Here is a 25,144-nt window from a genome sequence, read left to right on the forward strand (position 1 = left end):
TCGCCAATAAAATCGCATAGAAGAGGAAAGATTTCTCCTTGCCCTTAATATTATCTTCTATTCCAAAAATGACAAGTGGAAGAGTAATTGACAAAGATGTGTGTAAAATAGAATTAAGGGTGTTCTTCACCTCTTCCCAAAATTTCGAGAGATCTGGGCATTCTAGGAACATATGTATGTCATTGGCACCTACCGTATTACATTTATAAAAAATTTTGTCTGGTAGGAATTTAGACAGTTTTAATGGTGTTATGTATGCACGATCAATTGAAAAAAGATGATTACGTCTTAACCATGCGGGTTTTACAGTTTTATACAATAAGCCGCAAGATTGTTGCCATTTCTCGTCACATGGGTATTGATCACTGTTCCCCATAATTCATCTGGTAGTTTAAACTCCCCATCATTTTCTTCTAACATCTGCCAGTACCAGGTAGCTACTTCTTTTCCACCACTGGGTGGCTCTACCATCATTTGTTCTAGTGGGTTAATTCTCCCAATATTGGTGTCTGTGCGGCTCTGTGATCTCACCCAGCTATCTAGTTGGATATATTTAAATCTAGATATATCTGTTCCTACCAGTTCTTGTAGTTCGTTCCAAGCAATTAATTTCCAGTCTATAATTAGTTGCCCCCATCTAGTAATACCTGCTTGTTTTATGGTATTTGATAGACTATCTTTCAAAAATGGTGGTATGCCGGGTGAGTCCCATATTGGAGAGTACGTGGAATAATATGACAGGCCTATTTTTTTCCTTATGTTATACCAATTTTTAGCCCATGATTGTGCCATTTTCAGTTTCATTTTTTTGAAGATTTTATAGTTTCCAAATTTGAACATAAATCCCTCTGGTGTTAAGTTTGCCCCCAATAATATTGCTTTGTACATGGAGTTAGGAGTTAAGTTGGATGGTGTTTTCAGTAGCATTCTCGAGTGTGACAACTGAAAAGCCCATGAGTAATATAACAGGTCTGGAAGTGCAAGTCCCCCCTTTTCCCTTCTTCTTCTTGATTTCTTCCATGCTATTCTTGTTGTTTTATAATTCCATATAAAAGAATTAATTTCACTTTGAGATTTTTCAATTTGTTTCTGTTCAAATGCAGTTGGAATTGTGTTAAAGATAAAAGTAAACTTGGGGAGAATGCACATTTTAATTAGATTTATTCTACCCGTTATAGAGAGTACTAGGTGTGACCAAGACTTAAGAAGTTTTTTACTTTCAATATGTATTCTTTCTAGGTTATTTGATCCAATCTTATCCACTTCCTGTGTTATTCTTATTCCTAGATAGCGCATTGATGTTGAGATATTTATCTCTAGCTGGATATTAGGGAGATTCCATACCATGATCTCTGTTTTGCTAGAGTTAATGTTGTATCCCGATATCTGACCAAACTCTTTTGCACATGCGATGATAACTGGTAATGCCTTAACTGGGTCAGATGTACAGACCAGGATATCATCCGCGTATAGAGCTACCCGCTTTTCCCACTCTCCATAGCTAAAAGATGGAATATTAGCCTCGTTCCTTAGAATTTGAGCGAACGGTTCAATATATAAGTTAAAGAGGAGCGGGGAGAGCGGGCAGCCCTGCCTTGTACCTCTAGTTATGGCGAAGGCTTCAGTTAAACCCCCATTAATCATTATCCTGGCAGAAGGTGTGTTATATAAGAGTTTAATTGTTCTACGAAAGCCTTTCCCACAAATAAATTTTTTTAGTACGTCGTTTAGATATAACCAATTGACCCTATCAAACGCTTTTGTTGCGTCTAAAGTCAGAGTAGCCAGGGGTACGGTGGTGGCAGTTGCGATATCTATGGCCCCCACCAGCTCTTGAGTTAACTCCGCTAACTGTCTCCCTTTGATAAATCCCTTTTGATCAGGATGAATAACACTGCAAATAACGCTAGCCAATCTTGTAGAAATGATGTTTGTAAATATTTTATAATCACTATTAAGAAGTGATATTGGTCTGTATGACCCACACTCTAATGGAGATTTTCCAGGTTTAGGAATAAGCACTATTATAGCTTCTCCCCAAGATTTAGGTGGTATGTCGCCGTTTAGTAGAATTCCATTAAAAAGTACCCTGAGTTCTGGGGCTATAATATGCTCAAGAGATCTATATATTTCTCCTGGCAGGCCATCCGGCCCTGCTGCTTTCCCCTTTTGTAGGTGGCGAATTGCTTTTATAACCTCTTCCAACAAGATCTCTTTCTCTAATGATATATTTTGATTTATTGATAAGGTTGGAAGTGTGATGGAATCTAACCACCTGTCTCTTGCTTGTTGATCGTTATGGAGATCTTCTTTATATATCTCCTCAAAAAATGTATAAAATGCATTTCCTATTTCTTGGTTAGAAGTTCTAGTCTCTAACTCCCCTGGAACCTTGATTTCTCTTATATAGTTAAGGGCTTTGTCGTTTTTTTTTTTCCACGCCAATATTTTTCCTGAAGCTTCTCCAAACTCAAAGTGGGACGATTTACTCGCTTCCCACCTCTTGTTTACTCTTTCTTGTAGAGTATTTTCCAATTCATTTTTCAATTCAGCCAGCTTTTCATGATCTGGAGATGTTACAACTATCGGATCTAATCTTAATTCCAGAAGTTTCATGTCCTTTTCTATTGTCCTGATTTTCTCGTTATATATTTTCCGTCTATAAGAAGCTCTGTTTGTGATCTGCCCTCTTAAGAAGGCCTTAAATGTCTCCCAGACCATTGTAGGGGGTAGCAGAATATTTATTAATATCAAAAAAAGAAATGGTCACATCTGTTAAAAATTTGACCTCTTCCTCCTCCAGTAAAATTGTCCGATCAAAAGACCAGGAAGGATGTTTAACTGAGTTGCCACTTTTTAAGGTAAATTCTATTGCAGAGTGGTCTGATAGATGTGATGGTAGATAGTTTATTGATGTTAGGGTGTCCTTTAGACAGTAGCTGAAAAAAGCATAGTCAATTCTGGATTTATGCTTAAAGCGACTGTTTCTAAAGGACACTCCCGGTTTGTTGCCCACCTTTTCTTTCCACAGATCCGCCAAACCTAGATGTTTCATAATTGATTTGAGAGTTTCTCTTGATTTTACAGTAGTGGCGACTCTGGATGTATTCGATTTATCTAATGTTGGGTCAAGAACAATATTGAAATCTCCCATCCAAATTATCGGCTCCTGGGTTAATATTAATTGGTTTCTTACGGCATCCAAATGTGATGGGTCATCAGAGTTTGGGCCGTAATAGCCGACCAATATTCTGTTCTGACCCTCGAGAGAGAGACTTTAACTATCAGCCATCTTCCTGTCTTATCTTCCTTACAGTCTAGAATTTGTGCTTTTGCAGATTTTTTAAAGATGAATGCAACCCCTCTTACATTCGCATTGTGGTCAGTGGAGCAAAATTTATCTATCCATCTTTGTTTCTTAAATATGATATTAGCCTCTGATTTAAGGAGATGCGTTTCCTGCAACACAATGATCTGTGCTTGCGAGTCTCTAAGGTATTGTAAAATCCTATCTCTTCTTTCTTGCACCCACAGACCATTGACATTCCAGGACATGAAGTTTATGTTTGTCATGATTTGGCTTCCCCCCCTGCCTTCTCCTTCATTTTTGAGGTTAGGATTTGATATTGACCTAGTTTTAGCATATTATTGTTTAATTGCTGAAAAAGGTTGGCTTCTAAGAACTGAAGTTGATCTGACATATGAGGATTTTTTATTTTCTTTCCCCCCCTCCCCTCTGGGAAACCCCCCCTTACTTATTCTGGCTCGGTGTTGAACCAGTTTCCACCCGCCAGTAACCTGTCCTTCACCCTTCTACCGCCCTTCGTGAAGCAAAAAAATAGCTGTATCTAGTCCTAAATTATAGGAAATAAATCACCTTGAAAGATGAAAAAGAGGATAGGTATGAGTTGATGTGCTAAACTTTCGTATTTATATTTATATACAGTGAATGCATGTGCTCTTATATATATTTTTTTTTTCCTTTTTTTTTCTTTTTCCCCTTTTCCTTCATTTTCCCTGTGTTTTTTTTTTCCCTTCAATCCTTTCCCTTTTTTTTCCTATTTTTCCCCCAACTCCCCTCTTTATAACTTTCAAAAATATTTTTTTTTTTGAGTCATTGCTTATAACTGGTTATATTCTTACTCAATTTACTAATTTTGACTTATGCGCCTGGGTCTGAGCGTGATTACTAATAGATTCAAGTAACTCATCGGCGTCATGAATGGAGCGAACATTATGCATCTTGTTGTTATACATGATCCGGAGGAAAGCAGGGAATCTCATCTGTACCGTTGCGCCTAGTGATCTGAATTTATCCATACGTTGCCCCAGCTCCCATTGCCTCTCTAGGGTAGTCTTTGGGAGATCTGATCGTATTTCGAAAGTAAAGTCGGGACCCTTTATGGAACCTTCCTTTAAGGCAAGATTTAAGACTTTATCTTTGAGGGCATATGTCAGAAAGTTAACTAGAATTTTTCTTGGCTTGGTCCTTGCGGGATTCAAACGAAACGGATCCCTATGTATTCGCTGGATGTCTTTTTCCAGATCTTCAACCGTTTCTTCCAAATTCAATGTATCTTTAATTAAATGACAATGAACTTCTTGAGGTCCCCTCCTTCTTTTCCCTCTGGTATCTTAAGGAGTCGAATATTATTGCGTCTAGAATAATTTTCTATTGTTTCGATTCTTTCTCTCATGTCATCCCCATCTCTTTGGAGATTATGAATTTTTGATCTAGCTGCTTCCAGATTTGTGGTCAGTAGGCCTACTGAGCTTTCGAATGCCTCGGTTCTCTCACAAAGACCTTCAACTTTTTGTCCCAACTCTTCGCAGGTAGCTCTAATTTCTGCTTGATTCGTTTTAGATATTACAAAGTCCTGCCTTATTTCCTCTCTCATTTCTGATATTGAAGAGACGATTGCTTCAAGTGCACTTCCGATCGCTGGGTCTAAATTTTGGGGAGTAGCTTTTTTATTCTTGCCCAATTTATTTTTGGTTAGACTTTCTTTCTCTAAAGTATCTATTGATCTTACAGTTTCCTGACTCTCTGCAGTATATTCTGTGTATGTCTCAGTCAGGGAGCTCTGGATATCAACAAAAGGGGCTTCTAATACCCCCCCCCCAGACAAAATATCGTCGGTTAAATCAGTTCTCAGAGCCACACCGCAATGTTCGGACTGTTTATCCTGCTGAATTTTCAGCGCTTCTGCCATGTCTTGTGTAATCTGCAGAACCTGCGGCAGAGCTCTAAAATACGAGCGCAGTGACGGAGTTATGTCGCCGGTAGCTTTGGATCTCTTGCTCTTATTCTTAGATTGTTTTAATGTATTACTCCTGTCTTTGACTGTCACTGAAAGTTTCTTTTTAGTTGCTATGGTTTTTTTTTATCTCCCTCTATGGTGCACTCTGGGAGTTGTAGTACTTCCTCCAGCCCTGTCTCCCTGTCCCTACCTCTACCTTTTGTTTTACTCCTGGTTACCCTCGTATATGAGTCCAACGCCTTTTTATTTTGAACTTCGATGGGCGCCTCCCCAAATAAACAAAAAAGCTTACTTGAGTCTTGATGAAAAAACCCCCCTTGATTGAATAAGCAAACCTTCTCAGCCTTCTCGTTTACAGTCTTGCCGTCCGTCTCCTCTAATTTCTGCAGCTCCAGGGTGGATGTCACAGGGATTCCTGGCGTTTCCTCCCCTCCTCCCCTGCCACGGCCTCTGCCTCCAGCTCCGATTACTCCACCTAGTGCAGTCGCCGTGTGCGTTCTCTTCGCTACAGCCGCCCGGCCGCGCCTAATCTCTGTTGCTGCCCGCCTCCAGCAAAGGGGAGAGTTGGAGGCGGGGATGTGCGGATCGAGCGGCAGGCACATCCAGCGTCTTCTCGTCGTTGAAGGTGAACCTCTGAGTTAAAAATCAAATTAAGCTCCCCCAATGCTCCTTTAGCAGCTATATATCTGGCGCAGGAGCAATTATAGCATATCGCATCGAAAAAATCAGCGAAGGGCAGCGAAGGGCTCAGGACTCGGCGAGCGTGCGAGCCGCGTCTAGCCTGCGGCCGCCATGTTTCCCCTCTACGCAGGCACCCCATTTGCAACTATTACCTGATTCAACATAGTTTCACTTGTCTGAGTGGATGGCAGTAAGCCATCAACAGTGCAAAAAATACTTCTCCCACACCACCTCGACTAATCGGGTGGCTTTTTGATCTTTTGTTGAGAAGGCTTGTTTATGTCTGATGGTATGAACAATCTTTTTTGTGTGATTTTTCTGACTACCATTTTTTATGAAAATCTAGTGTTAAGATGTCCATGCAGATTAGGTCCAGGGATATTACAGATGTCTCATTGACACATTTTCTGAGTTTGATTCATCTGGGCAAATCATGAAAAGTCTATTAGCAACAGGCTTGAACATGCCAGGAAAGATATGCTTACTTCAGTTGTCATGTGGGCCCCAAAATGTCATATTCGTCTTGGAGGATTTGCAGAACTTGTTTCTTTGATTGACGTGTGAAATATAGTACAGTATAAGAAAATCATTTCCCAGCAGAATCTAATCATCAGTAATGCTCTGGGGAAAAATGAGAAAAGCTGCAATAAAACACATAAGGAGAAAGCTGTTCCAGCAATCCAACCTTGATTTCAAGGATAGACTTTAACATATTTGAGGTTTAGTCTAGGTAGCCCCTAATTTAGTAAGGTTGGTTGGGTATAACCAAGATCTGTGAAACACAGGCTTTTATTGAGCAAAGAAACAAAAACGGTCCAGCAGAGCAGTTTCTGCTTGGTTGAAGAGTAACTCTGACACAACCTAACTTAACATAATATATATTTATTGAAATCACATTCACACCTTGGGGTATCTTGGATTACAGATGTTTGTTGGTACCAAACTCAATGTTTCGCATATTACCAACTCTTGAAATAGTTCAAGGTTAAGTGGACCCAATGGGATTAGAAATAGACCTGCTTCACAAGCACTGACAGGAAAGAATTCCACGCTTGGATAGAGGGATGGCCATGACCCTCCTCCACCCCACACACACAATTTGTTTTACATAAAGTTGAATTCTGATTGCCATCTATTTCTAAGTTCTTTCCTCAACAACCTAAACTTGCTGTTACTACTCTTTAAACCAGGTAATAAGGCATGTACCTAGATTATTTGAACCCATATGGTTTTTTGTTTCTGCTGGCTTTTTGCTTGTCAGCAGCAGTTGCAAATTGTTACGGGTATTCCAGTTTTGGCTTTAACCACTCCAAATATTTCAGATAACTGAAAGAAATACGGCTCCTGGTATTGAAAAACATACAAGGCCAGATGTATCAACATTACATTTTGTGAGTCTATATTAGCGAATTTTACCGATTTGCTATTATAGACCTGCAAAATGCAATGTATGTAGGAATCTGCTAATATTTTGGGATTCCTACACATTCCTTATTTGCGACTCGCGAATTGGGAGTTGCAAATAAGCAATGGCTTCCCATTCATTTCTATGGGCCAAGAGGCCCATAGGAATGAATGGGAATTGCGTGCGCAATTTGCGAGAACCCAATAAGTACTCGCAAATTGCACAAGCAATTTCAAGGGTGCAAGGGTTCCTAAAGGACACCCTGTTGCACCCCTGAAATGTGCATGTGTGCACATGCGGTGCACATAAATGCCGAAGGGCATGTATGTGTGCCATATGGCAATTTGAAGTAAATTTTTCAAGGTAATCGCAAATTACCACCAACTTGAAGTTAGTATTAATTTGCGATTCCTTACAGCTATATTGCAATTTGCGATGGCTACTAGAATAGCATTTAGGGAATCGCAAATTGCGATTCTCTAAACGTTTGTGCAAAATAGGGAATCGCAAATTTTGCGATTCCTTATTTTGCGAGTAGGTTTTCCTTTCCTACATTGCAAAAAGCTAAATTGCGATTGCAATTTAGCTTGATACATCTGAGACATAGTCTTCTGGCATATGCACATCACTTTCAAATGTTAGGTCGTAGAGTAAATACAGACTGGATTCATTCTCCATGGATTGTCAGTGTGTTGCCATCTGACTTGGTTTACATTGGACACCTAGAGGTACTTGTGCTCTCTCTGTTATCCTTTTAGAATTAAAAACTTTCTTGGGGGAGCCAATATCAAGTTAGCTGTGAACAAAGGACTAAATTAACTGGGTAGCTCTCCCAGCAGCCTACTCTAGTGGGTGTGCACTGGGCCTTCATTCGCACTCTAGAGCCGATAGTGTGGGTGATGCAACAGTGGCACTTCAGGTAGTGTGGCGTAAAAACACTTTCCAAGTTATAAAAATATCCACTTTGGAGTGAAATGTGGCACTGCTTCTGAATTGTAATTTCCCTGGATTTAATCCATTATTCACATTTCCTGCATTAGTGATTTGTTGTGGACACATATGATAGAGTGCATTGAGGTTCATATTTACATCCATGTTTATTTAATATATTGACACACAATTGTAATAAAAAATCCATAACCATCTTCTTGTACTCAACAACTTTCTGTTTAAACATACTAGGAAATACAAGTCCATAAGTCCTTGAACGTGCATGTTGATTATGCGTTCCGTTTTTGAACTCCATCCATACTAATATTATAAAGAGAGAGCCCAAACCTTTGAGGCGGGTAATTTCAGTAACCACAGCACCAATCACAACACCCAATACAGCGTTGGAAAGGGTAGTTGCAGCAGAAGGACATAGGCTATGCAGACGGCCAACATTTAAAAACAATTTTTTTGCAGAGTTTTATATAGCGCAAACTTGACCCGAACTGAATCAGGTATCAGAGCGCGTTACATAGCACCAGTTACGTTACATGAGGATACACATTCATTTTTGTTAGGCACGGGGAGATTAAGTGATTTGCCCAGAATCACAGGATGTTTGGCGTCGTTAACAAGACTCGAACCCAGATCCCAAGGTCCAAGGTCGAGCTCCTTAGCCGTTAGGCCAACTCCTCTATACATTTAAAAGGTAAAAGAACCGTGCCAGCAAAGTAGTCCCTTGTGGGCGTGTCTGCGTTGTGCTGTGGGCGTGGGATGGGGGCGTGACTAATGCTGGGGGCGTGTGGTACGGCCATTACATCGTGGGCTGTGGGCGTGTGCTGGGGGCGTGACAAACACTGGGGGCGTGACAAACGCTGGGGGCGTGTGTCCGCCCTTCATGCCATGTGAGTCGAACATACAAGCACCAATTACGTTGCTGCGCAGCATCAAGGGGCACGCTGGGTGCGTGACACGCTGAGGGCGTGAGAAACGCTGGGGGCGTGAGAAACGCTGGGAGCGTGTGTCCGGCCTTCATGCCATGTGAACGCAATTGCGCCGCATCAAGGGGCACGCTGGGGGAGTGAGAAACGCTGGGGGTGTGTGCTACGTTCCGCCCTTCATGCCATGTGGGTCGTACATTATTCAGAAGATCGTCTGCTGTGGCCGTGTGCTGGGGGCGTGACAAACGCGTTCACCTGGGGGCCTGGTAAGTAATGTTATTGCAGCCTCTCCTGCGCGCTGTTACTGAACTCTCTCATTCACCGAAATTACACGCGCCTGCTACCATCAACCAGGGCTCTAGCCGGGTTCAGGCGGCCGATCAGTACGCTAATTACACGCGCCTGATAACATCAACCAGGGCTGCAGCTGGGCCTCAAGCAGGGGAACACGCGCCTGCTAACATCAAACACGCCTGCATCTGGGCCTCAAGCGGGGGAACACGCAAGTGAGCGTGTCTGCGGGGACAATTACTGCAGCCTCTCCTACTCGCTGTCACTCAACTCTCTCATTAAATGGATTTACCCGCGGCTGATAACTCTCATTCAACGACATTACACGCGCCTGCTAACATCAACCAGGGCTGCAGCTGGGCCTTCTCCGTCCCTATTCTAATGAAACAAAAAATGTTGTATACCGCAAGATTTTAAAATAAATTGCCCTTGCCAAATACACACATTACACACATTCTATTTCATACCCGGACAACGTCGGGACGTGCTGCTAGTTGGATACAAAGGCAAACAGTTCCTGTTGTGCACATAGGACTAACCTGCCCCAGACAGGCTACCCGGTCCAAGTGGCTCTTTAACCGTACTTCCCCTCCACCCACCCTCCTTTCAATAAGAGTCAGGGCCCCTGTGTGGAGCAAAAGGTCGCAGTTTATTAATGTCAAGTCATAAATCATGACATTGGTCGTACATCATCATGACAGTAATCGATAATTGCTATACACCATATATCATGCAAGAATGTCAGCATAAATCCATCGTACTGTCATAAATCAGTGATCCACAGTCTTAAGCTAGCTTGGCAACACCACATATCATCTTTTGCCAGCACCATCCCACACAGGTTCCTGTCCATGGCCTGGATGTGAAGGGTCCTCATGTTGAGCTCAGCAGCTTCTAGGCTTCCCTTGCTACCTATGTATTGTATTGTATTGTATTGTAATTGCATTTATATAGCGCATACTACCCCTGACGAGGTGTCAAAGTGCTTTTTCGGCGAGTAGCACGCTACTCCGGGACCCATAGAGGATTAGTGTTGAATTAGTATAGTGAAACATGCAAGTACATTTTAACCCGTTTCATGCGCCCGCGATTTTGCGGAAGTGCGGCACTTCCGCAAAACGGGTGGAGGGCCGCGTCGGCCTTTGGCCGACAGCAGCACTGGGCAGGTAGTCCTGCCGTTGGCCAATGGCCGACGGCAGCATGGAAGGGGTTAAGTGGTGGATAGGTTAGTCAGTTATTTGGATGTGTTACGTCCAAGGCCCTTTCTGGCTGTGCCCGGGCTACAAGCTCTGTGTTTGCTGTACGATTATCCCCTCTGGCTTTCTCCATTGCCCCCCAGTGTCCCAGACATCAGGCATCCCATAGGACCACTGCTAGGGCAACTCTTTCCTTTACGATGGCCTAGCAGCCGCCCGCATGTGTTATTGATGCAGTTTAACTGTGCTGTCTCGTCTCGTCCACGCTGCTGGCGGTTTCACATTCATCGCAGCCCCCACCCTACATTGCTTGGCCCTCTTTGCTTAAGAGCATCCGACTAGTTTGAGAGCACTCTCATGGCAGCTCCCCCTCCTGACAGGAGATAGGAATATAGAATACCTGTCATTACTTAAAAGTCCCAATGTGCCCATGTGTTTATATCATGTTAGTGCAGATATACTGCTTCTAGCATCTGCCCCCGCCTTACAATTCTTCTCTCCTGCCTTAGGGTGAAGCCCTGCTCCATTGTAAGGTGTTGCTGCCCCCATCCTGACAGAGGGTGGACTGGTACTGGGTGAGTGACATGCGCGTGTGGATGCCGTATGGATGGCAACTGCTGACTTATCTGCAGGAATTTGTGCCTTCTGAATACTTGGGGCCACTCTTCATCCCCACTAGATTCTTCGTGCAGCACCTGCGCTGCTCCCACAGATTAACAGAAGGATCGCGACAAGCTTCTAGCCTCCAGCTTCAAATTCCCTCAAATTTACAGTGTTTAAGATTTCAGGTTGCTTAGAGAATTAACCAGTGAGCCTGCCTCAGACAGTCTGAGCAGATATTCGGTACTGAGTAGTTGAATCCCCAGCAGTTGTGCCAGCTGCTTAGGTAAGGCTTCCAGGCATTTAGGATCAACAATACCCTCCTGGAATTGTCAGAAGGGGCAGGTAACCTGTTGTCCAAAGCGGAGGTGATCGGGAACTACCAGCCCTTAAATCAGTTAGGGCTTCAATCTTGTTTTGGTATAAGGTTAACTATTAGTAATGACTTTAACATCAGTAACAGCCACCGGTGAAGCCATCCTGTCTCCAAATGGACACTAGTTGTGGCCCTGTAAGAGGATCGCTCTCAACGGTTACACAAAAAGTGTACCTTATGTAGGTTTATGCCACTATCACCTCAGAGGTATAGGTCACAAAATCACCTTGATGCACATTAGTAGTGAAGAATCAGATGTGCTTAAATCTATTAAATGAACCAGCTAGCTCTGAAATGTGGTACGCACGGGTCGATCATGCACATATGGTATGAATATATGCCTGTGGCATTGCTGCTTGTAATGCCAATCCAGAGCTGTGCCCCAGCCACCAAAGGAAAATGTAAGACAGTTGTGATCCTATGTGCGTCTGCCACTTCTGAGAATCGAGACTGGCAGCCTAATTCGCCTGTAGGGTGGCATCAATTACATGCACCCATGTGAAATAGAAATGGTCAGGATCCTTACAATAGTTGCAAACTGCACACCCCCAGTGCCCTATATCATTGCGACGCATGTACAATGCCATGCTCCACATGGTCATTCCAGCATGTTTGTGATCCCTTAGTGACTAGGTGCTGATAACTAATAGGGTTGCTACCTTTCGAAGAGAAAATACCGTCCATCTGCTGTCGCCTTAAGAGTCTGCAAAGGCCCAGGCATGAAAATAAGACTCCAAACTAAACCCTATGGGGCAGATTTATGAGGCCCTTGCGCCACGTTTACGCCGCTGTTGCGTCACGCAAGGCGGCGTAAACGTGGCGCATCCCTACGAACGATTTACAACGTGGCGCATCTAGGCAGATGCGTCACGTTGTGAAGCCCTGCGCCGCTTGTGGGCGTTCCGGCGCAGGGTGGGCGTTCCGGGGCAGGTGCGCTGAGTGAAATCTATAAGATTTCACTCAGTCACTTTCAGGCCAATGCTGCGTCAAAAGCCTGCGCCTGCTTGAAGCAGGCGTAGGTCTTGATGCAGCATTGGTCAGATAGGGCACCCCCGAGCCTTGCTGGAGCTGCGTCGCGCTTGCGACGCAACTCCAGCAATGCGCCGCCTTTACGGCACAGATGCGTCACGCATCTGTGCCGTTTTTGCCCCATGGTGCGCCGCATTGTAAATGCGGCGCACCATGGGTGGCGGAGCTGTGGCGCACTGTGACGCACATTAACTGGCGCATCCCTGGGGATGCGCCAGTTAACATAAATCTGCCCCTATATTTGTAACATTACTTTTTTTCCTTTCTTTCCTTTTATTATTAGTCTGGGATTATTAACACAGCTCTTTAACACATTTAGAGTACTTTCTATCAATATTTGTTGTTTGAAATATGCACAGATAAGAGCTAAAATGCTGGCTTCATGTGATTATGCTTATTTTTTGTTCCAGCTAAGACACAAAATACCGGTAGTAAACTGGTCAGTTGGCAACTCTAGTACCAATACAAAGAGGCTTGCAAATATGCTCAGGTTTGCTCTGTAGTCTTTTCTGCCATTCTCGTATTTCATTCTGAAATTCAGTTGTAGTGTAATTCTAGTGGAGAAATTTCACCCCTAAATTGGGTATATTGGGGTTGGGTTTATCACACTTTTTCAATTTGTGTCATTCCATGATTATATCTGTTTCACATGTGCGTGCCCCCCAGACAATATTCTTATGGTTGCGACCCGATCCATAATGGCGCCACAGCCTTCTCAGTACCCAAACTACCGTCCTAGTTGAGGCGTTTAAAGTAGCGCTACTGCATGCAACCGAATAATCGCAGGTACATTCACCCTTGCCAGTGTAGCACAGATCATTATTAACAGTGCCTTTCAAAATAAATCTTCACATTCCACTTTTATTTGTGAAATGGAAGTGGGCTGGTAGCCGGTGAGTTGCAGTCTTTGGGCTTCAATACCTTGCGGTATCCTCCTCCCGAGGCCTACTTGAAATGCCACCAGAACTGCAAAATATCGGTTTTGCTATTCTGTAACTGAAAGTTGATCAGGACGCCTTCCTTAAAGAACTGCACGAATGCAGTGTTGGGCTGGCGACTGAAATATGTTATATGTTATATTGTGATTTGTAGCGCGCACAACTACTCCTGAGTATCCTGGCGCGAAGCAGTCTAGCACAACTGGCGAGAGAAGATGAGTTAGTAGGCCTGTTTAAAAAGGTGGGTTTTAAGTAATTTTTTAAAACATCTTAGGTCCTGAGTGTGGCGCAGCTCTAACGGGAGGGCATTCCAAAGGATGGCTGCTTTAACCGATAGAGACTGACCGCCCATCCTAGCTCGGCGGAAATGAGGAATTACCATCAGTCGTTGGGCAGCCGACCTAAGCGGGCGTCGGGGAATGTAAAAAGCCACTCTCTTCTTGATGTAGGAGGGGCCGGTGTCGTGTAAAGCTCTGTGTGTAAGGACCAGAGCCTTAAATTGTACCCTCTGAGTCACCGGCAGCCAGTGGAGTGTGCACATTTGTGCTCTTATACTGGTCCGTTTAGAGACGCCTAGAAGGAGTCTCGCCGCCGCATTCTGAATAAGTTGTAGCTTGTTGATCAAGTATATCGGAATGCCAAGGAAGAGAGCATTGGCATAGTCCAAGCGGGACAGAATAAGTGCCCGGGCAACCATCTCCTTGGCAGGCTGCGGGAGCAGAGGGAGGAATCTGCCTAAGGATTTGAGGGTCCCGAAGCAGATGCCTGTAAGTCTTTTTATATGCTCTGTAAATCTAAGATCTGCTCCAAACCAAATACCTAGATTCTTAGCCGGGCCACCCTCCGATAGAGGCCGGGGAAAATCTGGGGGCCACAGAGCTTCTGTGAACTGAGGGGGAAATTGACCATAGAGTATGATTTCCGATTTCCCCTCGTTGCATTTTAATTTCGCCTGGGCAAGCCAGGTGAACACGGCGGCTAAGAATCTTTGCGCCACTTCTGTGCTGACGATCGGGTCGTCCCAGGTGAACAACAGCTGGGTGTCGTCGGCGTATGCCATAATCTTGGTGCCCAGTTTTTCAGCCAGAAAGAGCAGTGGGGTCATATAGATGTTGAAAAGAAGCGGGCTCAGCGTTGAGCCCTGCGGGACACCGTCTGAACTTCTCTGGTCGATGAGGAATGGGGGGGCATCCAGATTTGCTGGGAGCGGGAGGTCAAAAAGGATTTCACCCATGACCACACTTGCCCAGAGAGGCCGATGGCGGATAGGCGCGTCAGGAGAAGCTGGTGAGGTACCATGTCAAAGGCGGCAGAGAGGTCTAATAAAATCAGCGCCGCTCTGCCGCCCTTGTCCAGACATTCTCTGATTGCCTCCGTCACCTCCACGTCTAACATATAACACATAACTGAAATAGGCTGGGGCCTTTGCACTAGCTAATCAGAGACCTCAAATGGCCCATATTTGCTACTATGTCAAGTTTGAACCCTTCATGGCTCGCTCTATGGGTGTTTACAGGATACGAGATACTGACTATCTTTGCACCTGTCAAAGGCAATATTTGTCCTAATAGGATAGAAATGAAAGCCCCACAAACCCTGAACAATTGGCCTGTAAACCTCTTAACGGTCCGCCCACATGCTCACCTATCAGAGCAGCTTTTCGGGCACCACAAGTGATAATCTTGGCTGCTATGTGCCCCTGCCAAGGAGTGGATACTCCTGCTCGTGACTCACCATCCACCCAGTTCCACCACCCAGGAAAAACCTACCAAGGTATTTTCCTGCCCCACACCCAACAAACCAAACCAAGCGCAACAAACGCATGCCTTCAACCCCATATTCTCTCATCCCTCATCTTGGATAACAATTCCTGTTGGTCTATCAAATAATATGCATTGCCAAAAAGTGATAAAGATACCCCATCCGCTCTGTAGACATTAAAATCAGTTTTCACAACATGTTCATGTGTCAAAACTTTGATGCACATCCACTATGGGAAAACTCTTGTAGCTATGTTGAACTTCTGTCTCGCATTGTCCACAGCAGTATGCTGTACCACCCCGCCAATGTCTTCTGCACACTAACTCAGCCAAGCCAAACAAGTTATCGTACAAAGCTGCTGTAGCCTTCTTAAATCTTCTCCATTGCTTTCATTAATGACAACCCCAATAACTTAACTGAACTATTTTCATCCAAATTAATTACAAAATGTTCTAGGCATTCCTTTCCTACAAATAAGTCTGCTGATCAGGGCAATAGCTGCCCCCATCTCAAACCACTCTTACCACGCCATAGTACTACATACCTGCTACGTGACATCCCCAATGAAAGTACACAAGGTCAACTGCCTGCAAATATGGCCACCCACTAAAGAAGAGAGTGTCCGACAATCCATGTCACCATTTTTTCAGAGGCCGGACTTCTAACGCAACCTATGAAAAATGAAACGGTTAGTAAACAAAAAACATGGTACTAGCTTACCTGTCCTTCCCCCGCCTTATAATAGATCCACCCATCTAGAACGCTACCTCTCAAGTTGCCTAATGTCACCACAATGCAGGCCAAGGCGTTCCACTTCTGAAGAAGCTCCTGTGGAAAAGAATGTGAACCAAACCATGTAGCATCCAAACCCAAAGAACCCAGGGCCTTCCTAAGTACCTCCAACAAGTCATGCTGCCATAACCTCGCGCCACTAGCATGACAACATATTCCCCCCTTGGAGATACCTGCTCCACACAGCCAGGAGACAAGCCTCCTCCACAGAACACTGTTTACAAATAATTCACTTCCCCCTGCCATGCTTATCTGTCTTAAACTGCCACCGCCAAGTTAGCAATCCACCCTCCTTCAGTACTTCATGAAACCTCAAACGTGGCCTGTCTCTACAACCCAACAACGTAGACACCCTAGAGCCCCCCAAATAATCCAGACCATGCGAAACCTAAAATGCCCACCTCAAACGCATAGCAACAGAATAATCAATGCCTCTATTAACTTCACCAAGAAAGAAAACAAACCTGGTTCCCACACTCCCCCATCCTGTCCCCCAACTTAGACCAACCCAACAAAACATGCCTTGCCAAATCTTCTTCTACTAAATCATAATCCCAGAACAGTTTCCTGTAAAACGACAAACTTGTCATCAGAAAGAGTAGGTGCTGATAAAACTTAATCAATTAACAACACAACAAAACTCAGAACATCCTTAGTGCTATGTGCAATACCAGCCTCACCACCACCTCTTTGTCTCACCCCACCTCTCAAAGATTACTCCCAAGTATTCACATACGACCTCCTAATTACCTGGACAACAAATGTTCCACCAAATTCAAAACTTATTCCCCCCAGTGCCCAGATGTTCAGCAGTAACTCAGTCTTCTCGTCATCTGCTCCCGGGACCAACTGGTAGAAATTCTGTCACTGTGAAAGAGATGAAGCGCCCGCTATATCATTCTTCACTCCTGGTACATGACTCGCATGTTGTAATGCAAACAATCCAGCATAAATCTCTGCAACCGCCTCAAAACCCTTAAGTCCCGAGCCTTTTGTCTGTTTACCAGCTGCACCCCAGTCATGTTGATACATTGAACACCACTCTTCTGTTAGCCAGTTCACTACCCCACATCACCAGCGCAACTAACAATGGAAAAAAATCCCAGAAAAGCAATACTTCTCCCACGCTTCAACCAATGATTTAGCCACTGTTCAGCCCACCACCTTCCATCCCCCAAAATAGTCCTCAACCAGTGGCTTCAGTTGCATCTGAAAAAGTCTGTACATGTCATGTTTCCTCCTCTCTAAAAACTTACTGACAGCATTAAAACTGGTGCCTAATACTGAAATTTGCCCACAAAGCCTCTGTGACCCTCACTCTGTGGTGAGGTAACTTAGCCTCGAATATGTCCAAACCAATCCACCTGCAGAAAGTACTCCCTGCCTGTACTACCCTGCAAGCAAAATTAAGATGACCTAGTAGATGTTGAACTTTCTGCAGCTCACTTGTTTCTGGTAATAAAGCAACGGTTTCTTGCACTTTATCAGCTGTATGCTTGCTTGATTTTTCAGGGTATCAAGTTCAACACCCAGAAAAATCAGGAGTGCGCCTGGTCCCATTGTTTTTTATGGTGCCAATGGAACACCAAATTCCTCCGCTACATTGATGTCCTCATATTTGAACAGTGCCATTACCATTTCATAATAATGCCCACAGTACATGCTAGCAAAAATTAAGAACGCTGATATCCAAATATTAATGTTAATGGGTACTCTTGGACATCTCACCAGTTCCCACTGCTCTTCTGTGAAACCCACTTTCACCAGAATGTCTTGATTAAGCAATTAAAAAACATCCACAAACTCTCCCTTACAAATTGTTTCTTTCGTTTTTGCTGCCATATGGACAACCACCGGCATGGTCTTATCTCCCTCTTCATTAGCTACATCCCCTTTTTTAGCCTCTGTCCCTGCAGGACTTCATTTGTCTTTTGTATCTTCCAAAGAGTTCAAAACCACTGTTGTTCTCCCACAGAGCTCAACATTTCTTCCAAAGCGTTCACATATGAAACCCCAACCTTTATTATCCCCTCTCCCACCACAACTGACTTACTTTCATGCCTTTTTTCCCATATGAACTTATATCTCAAACCGATCACCAATGATGCGTACCTTGTGGTAGCCATCTCATCTGTCTTAAGGCTTCATTCCGACCCCATCTTCTGAAAAACTTCGCATCAGTTGGGAGCTCTGAAGTGCCATGTCCGCTCTTGACTTCTAAAAGGCACCGATCTCCAGACCACTGTTAACTGCATCACCTCCCACCTTAGCCTTCAAAAATACACTTCCCTTACCACTTACCATCATGTTCCACAATCTCTCCTTCTTCCACCTCAACCTCTTCATCATCAAAGTCCAATACCATCTCCACACTCGACATCCATGCCCCCACTCACTCCCGATAGTTTTCTATCATCCACTTTTCCATCATACACCCTCAAATTACCTACAGTTTTTGGTGATTGCTGAAGTGGAGACATCATGTCCTGGCGCGGAAAGGCTGCCAAAATTTGCATCCTCGCTTTTGGCTTATGTAATAGGGCCATAATTGCCCCTGTCAGGGGCAGTGAAGCATCACCAACCTCCAGTACTGGTGTTGTAGGGCAAAATTCCTCCTGAGCATCCCAATCTGGGGGACCCCTTGATCCGTGGACCCCTCAAGCTGCTAAATCTCCTTCTCCACATTCCCTACCTCGTCCCTATTCAGGACCCAAACCTACTGGCCTAACACCTACCTCGTCCCCATTATCCTCCTTAACGTTTGCCTTAATATCTTCACCAAGTACCAAATCCCACTCCCTATCAACTATTATGCCTTGTGCGTTTAAGTGTTTCTCCTGTAAAGTACATTTTTCTTCCCATGAGCTCTCTAAACCAAACTTCGTGTTGTGCCAGATAATTTCTTTTATCTGCAGCTGTAAAGTTCAATACCCTCGAATTGTGAACAGGGTCCCGCTTTTCGGGGACATCTTCACTAAACTGCAAAGGGCGTATATTGCACTCTGGGAACTACATTTCCATACCTGTAAACTCACACGGTGCTGGTGCCACTGCCACATTGTGGCACACAATATCGGCTCCCATCACACGGTCCCCCGGTCAGGAGCCGATATCACATCACTGTAAATAGAGGTCTTCCAGGCTTTGAACTATGGACATCCATTAAGAGGTGTGAAAAAACCCCAGGACATGAGCACCAGCCTAAGCAAGCTTTTTTTATGGGGGTGGGGGGTTAAAGGTGCCTCGTAGGTACTTCTGGGTACGAGGCCCCACCCCTTTCAAGCCCCCACCCCTCCTCACACCGTGAGATTGTTTTGAAAGTTGACAGGTATGCTTTTCCCAGCGAGTTTTAGGCATAACGTCATCACATTCACGTTGTATGGGTTGGTCAGTAACCTGCGACCCCTGCTGCCCAACTGCACCCTGTCCATTTGCCTCAGAAACTGTTACTGCTACCATAGCAGCTGCTACCAAATGGGGGTTGGGGGGGAGCGGAGGGAATTATTATTTTTTTTTTTAAATACTTACCTGGAAGCAGAAGACTGGCCGGCTGGCCACCACCTCTCCTTTGTCCTCCTTCCTGGCTTCTGTGGAAGCAGGAAGCACCCAGGCTACCTAAGCTAATCACAACACTGCAATGCAGCTTTGTGATTGGTCTGAGCACTGCAGTTGGGAGCTCAGACAGGGGCTGGGAGGCTGGGCATGTTCTCCGCCCAGGCTGTAATGCAGCCTGAGTGGAGAACATGCAAAGTGTGTATGACATTTCGGCTGGGCCGAGACAGCTGGCTAAAATGTCATGCGCACTTAGGAAGTGCCTACCATTCCCCTAGCTTTTTAACAGCACAGCCCTGACTCGCCCCCAACCAACTGAGCCAGTAGTTTAAATAAAATGATAATAACGTTGGTATTCTCATTTTCTTTTTCAGTTTTTAATTGCTCACTCAGTGGGGCGACGCTCCTCCGCCTTAGAGGAGGAGCCGCCACTGTCTGCTACCCTGCCTGATACTACCCAAATGCGTCAGTGAAACACCAGCACTCACTTCCCACAGCGAAAGGCTCTGTCCCCTCGGGCTCCTCTTTTCACATGCTTGGTAGCCCGTACAGCTTCGGCCTCAACATATAAGGCGGGTGACCCCAACAGTGATTTTTTGTGACAGCGAATGGTATGCACTTGAACTGTACCCCTAATTAATCACAACCTTTGTCTCCCACATGGAGGAGAGTATGCGGCAACCGCCGCAGCTTACCTCTTCAGCCTCCTGCCTGCGAGGATGGTCCATTCCCACTCACTCTTGATCAAGGACAGCTGGATGTATCAAATTATCCTGTCCAGCTGCACACAGTGTACGCAGAGCCTTCCTAATTGCCTCAGTTGTATATTGTGCCATAGTATTTTAATTACTTTATTTGCCATCAGATCGTTCTATTGGCCTATGCCCCCCACCCCATCGGACCCCCCAATTTTTGTCCGAGCAGTGGTGAGTCACTCCTACAGCGGAAGAAGGGCCAGTGCAGACTACTGAGCATTTATTTGACTGTTTATATAGCGCAAACACAACCTGAATGTACTACGGCACTTTGCTCAAGTGCTAATTACATCATACAAAGCACTTCATTTGTAAGCATGGAGAGATTAAGTAATAGTGCCCAGAATTACAGGATGTTGAGCTGAAGCCAAAATTCTGTGTTGTTCCCCTGTTCACAGTCGACAGCTCTGGCCCTACTGCCACATCTTCTTGCATCAAAGGAGGGACATGAAACCATAACTTTTGGTCCTCACTTATGAGAGGTGACTTTGGTTGGTTGTTTAAAGCATCTAACAATGAAAACGTAGCAAAGCCATGCCCCCCCATCAAAGCATGTAGTTACCAAGCACCTAAATTTGATTCACCAGGCTGCACCGTTCTCCGCCAACAAGCGGAACAAATGCAGGCAGAGAGTGCAGAGGGAGCCATGCGGTGCGTAGTCAGCCCCATATGTTCCAACAGCAACACAGTGCCTAGAAGGCCTCTCACAGCCTTCTTTTAGGCCTGGATGATATGCACCATGAGCCCAACTGCGTGAGGTGTGTGCAGTTCCATGACTCACAGCCAAGGGAAACAGGCGCTGCTTCAACCCTGAGGGGAGAAGGAATATGCTGTCTCCTCCGTGCAGACAGTCAAAGTTGGATATGGGGTCCTGACTGTGCAGAGTCTGTGCTCGGATCACCAGAGGAGGTCCGCAGGAGCTAACTGGATCCGGAGGGGAGGGCCCTGCTCAGCCAGAGACTGGTGCATGCCAGATAGCACCTGGACTGACTGGATCACCCATGCTGAGTGCCTACTCGGAGTGGCTGCTGTTGGCTGTGCCCCGCCAGCCTCGAAGGGGGACAGTGAACACCGTGACCCATTGTTTGTGTGTGAAAAGGCCGCTTTATTGAAAACAGGTGCATATCTCAATGTCCAACCTAGGCCATTGCCTTACAAACTAAAACCTCACTATACATAAATTAACTGATCCTCCATTTCCCCCCCTGCCAATAACATAACATTACATAACATTCCATAACAATCCCATTCCACAGTATTGCAGTTCCAAACTCCTGCCATCTAATAAAAACCTACAACCCTATCTGTGCTTCTGCAACTGTAACTACTTAACCTCTATTCTAAACTTATCCTACTTGCCTAACCTTTCCCTGGCCCCGCCCACAACACTTCCAACATTTTACTCCACAGTAGGTGAACACCACAATCTCTGCCACCAGGTAAAGGTATGCTTCAGGGTAAAAAATGCTTAACATAACAGTGGCACTATTGCCTGATTGACCACAACCTCACTGTTGCCAGGAGAAGTACAATAATGTGCTATATTATCCCCCTTTCATGTTGGATGGATCGGATAGTGAGACCCTGGCAGTGAGATTTCTGGCAGGACCTATAAATATGGACTTTTATGTGGTGCCTTAATTTACGATAGGAATTTCTTTATATGTGGCATTTTCGTCAGCTGTTATTGACTCAGATGTGAACCCCCTACCTAGTAGTGCACATAGTACTTTTTGCAATTGGTGGGTGTGTTTGTTAAAAAAACGGTTTCACATTATGCATCTTTTGTACGACTTTATGTGATTTATTTGAGTATTCCTTCCTTATTATATCTCACATGTGTTTCTGTTTTTTAGTCGGTCTGAACAGGATGGTCATCCTAAGTGGTTTGTTCTCGGTGTTGGACAAGTAATTAAAGGACTGGACATTTCAATGATGGATATGTGTCCTGGCGAGAAAAGAAAAGTGACAATACCACCCACGTTAGCATACGGAATACATGGTTTAGGTAAAAGATACTTTCACATTATTGTGCATGAATATCAAGTTTACCCCAAATGTTTGCTATGCCATGCTCTGGCTACATGTATCTAGTTGCAGGGTCTCTACTGCTTTAGCCTCCTGTGCTTGTGACATAATCATCCAAATTATTATTTTTAAATCCACCCATGCAAAAAATTATAGATTTCTGTTGTTCACTGGTGAAATGTTTCCTTGGATAATTCAGGATTCTTCTTGTGAAACCTAATTGCGATTCCCAACGTTTTGAAGTTTGGGGGATTTTCTTTTTGTAATGGCGTTGCTGGAACTTTAATTTTTATCTCTGCAACAAATGGAAAGCAACCCCGTTGGTCAGAAAATAATTGACTGTATAAGCTGTAGAAGCTTTATTTGCATGCCAGTGTCCCACCCAAAGGTAAAACCAATGTTCCCCTATAGGATAAACCAGTGTCCCACCACTAGATAAACTAGTGGCCCATCACAAGATATACTAGTGTCTCAACACAAGACATATCAGTGTCTCACCACAAGATGTACCACTGTCTCACTGCGAGATACACCAGTCCCACCATAAGATAAACCAGTGTCGCACTACAAGATATACCGGTGTCTCACCACAAGATATACTGGTGTATCACCACAAGATATACCGGTGTCTCACCATAAGATATAACGGTGTCTCACCACAAGATATAGCGGTGTCCCACCAAAAGATAGACCAATGTCCAACCATAAAATAGCCTGGTGGCTCCCCATAAAATATCCTGGGGGCTCACCTTAAGATATACCGTTGTCTCAGCACAAGATATAGCGGTGTCCCACCAAAAGATAAACCAGTGTCCCACCATAAGATATACTGATGTCTCACCATAAAATATACTGGTGTCTCACCATAGGATATACCGGTGTCTCACCATAAGATATACTAGTGTCTCACTGTCAGAAAAAACAGTCTCGCACCACTAGATATCCAATAGATGCACTACTTTATTAACCAGCGTAACACCCTGGAATAACCGGTGTCCCATCCTAGATACAGATTTGGTTGCCGATGCACTCAATATGGTACACATTGTTCAGTAACAATATACAACAAAAAACGTAACAGATGACAGAAGTGTTTAAACAAAAACTCTCATGAAGGGTAAGTCTTGGAGTCTTTAATGCAGTATACAGCCAGCCGACACGTGTTTCATCGCACTCGCGATTCCTCAGGGCTAGATTGCTGTGTCCAGGTCAAATAAGGTCGCTCAGCTGGTGATAATTCCGATAATTCCGAAAGGTCCAAACAGGAACACGGCTCGGGGGTCCGGACATGCTACACGCCGCTCCTCTGCTTGATACAGCTTGGGGCGTACACTGACGTTAGAACCTTAAACGGCATACACGAGTCATTCCCCGCCAAATAGAACAACACCTTGTTCGACGAGGGCGGCAACCAACTTTGAAATTACAATAAACTGTGACCTCCGAGACTGATGATAAGAATTCAAGGTCAACCAATATTCGTACCTATCTATACACATACTCATACCGAGTATCTTCACGGTCAAGGGCCCGGCTGGGTCGGAATTATCACCAGCTGAGCGACCTTATTTGACCTGGACACAGCCATCTAGCCCTGAGGAATCGCGAGTGCGATGAAACACGTGTCGGCTGGCTGTATACTGCATTAAAGACTCCAAGACTTACCCTTCATGAGAGTTTTTGTTTAAACACTTCTGTCATCTGTTACGTTTTTTGTTGTATATTGTTACTGAACAATGTGTACCATATTGAGTGCATCGGCAACCAAATCTGTTGATTAAGGGGTAGTTTTTTCTACTCTAATTGAGTGGTTTAGGGTTTCTCCACTCGCCGATTTTGCACCTGAATAATAGTTAATCTGTATTGTGTGCATACATACGGGCAGTGCACCCGGAGCGTAAACTGATCCAAAAACCTTCAGAATCCATCCCATCCTAGATACACCAGTATTCATCCACCACGTAAACCAATGTCACATCACCAGATCAAACAGTCCCATTTCTACCACCAAGCCAGTTGTCTCACAAAGTAGCCTACTGAGTCTGACATGCATTATGTAGAATAATAATCCTCATTGTTAGATACAATGTAAGAGCAATGTTCTTTATTATCAGTTAACGAGGAGTGTGACACTTTTTGCACAAAGAAAAAAAAAGAAGTTCAATCACATTTTTCAAACCATGAAATAACAGATTATTCAGAGGTTTTGGTTTAAAAAATATACTTCACAAGCCAAAAGAGAGGGTTAGTTGTGATCTCGGGATCCTTTGTAAAATTGAAAGCATTGGGCATACATTTGCTTTGGTCTAATTAAATATTCATTTGCTCCAGGTTTAGGGCGACCACATGGATTGGTAATCAAGTGTGGGACCCAACAATAAAACCCTGTTCGAGGCATGTGGGCTGCTAAATTCATATCTGTTGCATAGATCGCCCCCTAGTGTTGGGTCCGGATGATTGCACATTGTTGTCCTGGGAGAGTCTTCGAAGTATCACGAGATAGGTGGCTCCTCCCCTGGACTACAGTGCGCATGGGCATCGACTCCATCCCCAGATTGTTTTTTTCCGCCATTGGGTTCGGATGTGATTTCGACGTCTCCTGTTCGGA

At 44.4% G+C, this 25,144-nt stretch overlaps 1 protein-coding gene across 1 annotated transcript in view; it reads left to right on the plus strand.

The window, feature by feature from the left end:
* FKBP7 (FKBP prolyl isomerase 7) overlaps window positions 1–25,144 on the plus strand; it is a 132,110-nt gene that overhangs the window by 64,180 nt on the left and 42,786 nt on the right. The window contains exon 2 of the mRNA XM_078681501.1: window positions 22,365–22,516. Coding sequence (XP_078537627.1) covers window positions 22,365–22,516 — 152 coding nt within the window. The remainder of the gene's footprint in view (window positions 1–22,364; window positions 22,517–25,144) is intronic.

The sequence above is a fragment of the Lissotriton helveticus genome, chromosome 3_1 (genome assembly GCF_964261635.1).
Source record: "Lissotriton helveticus chromosome 3_1, aLisHel1.1, whole genome shotgun sequence".
Lineage (NCBI taxonomy): Eukaryota > Metazoa > Chordata > Amphibia > Caudata > Salamandridae > Lissotriton > Lissotriton helveticus.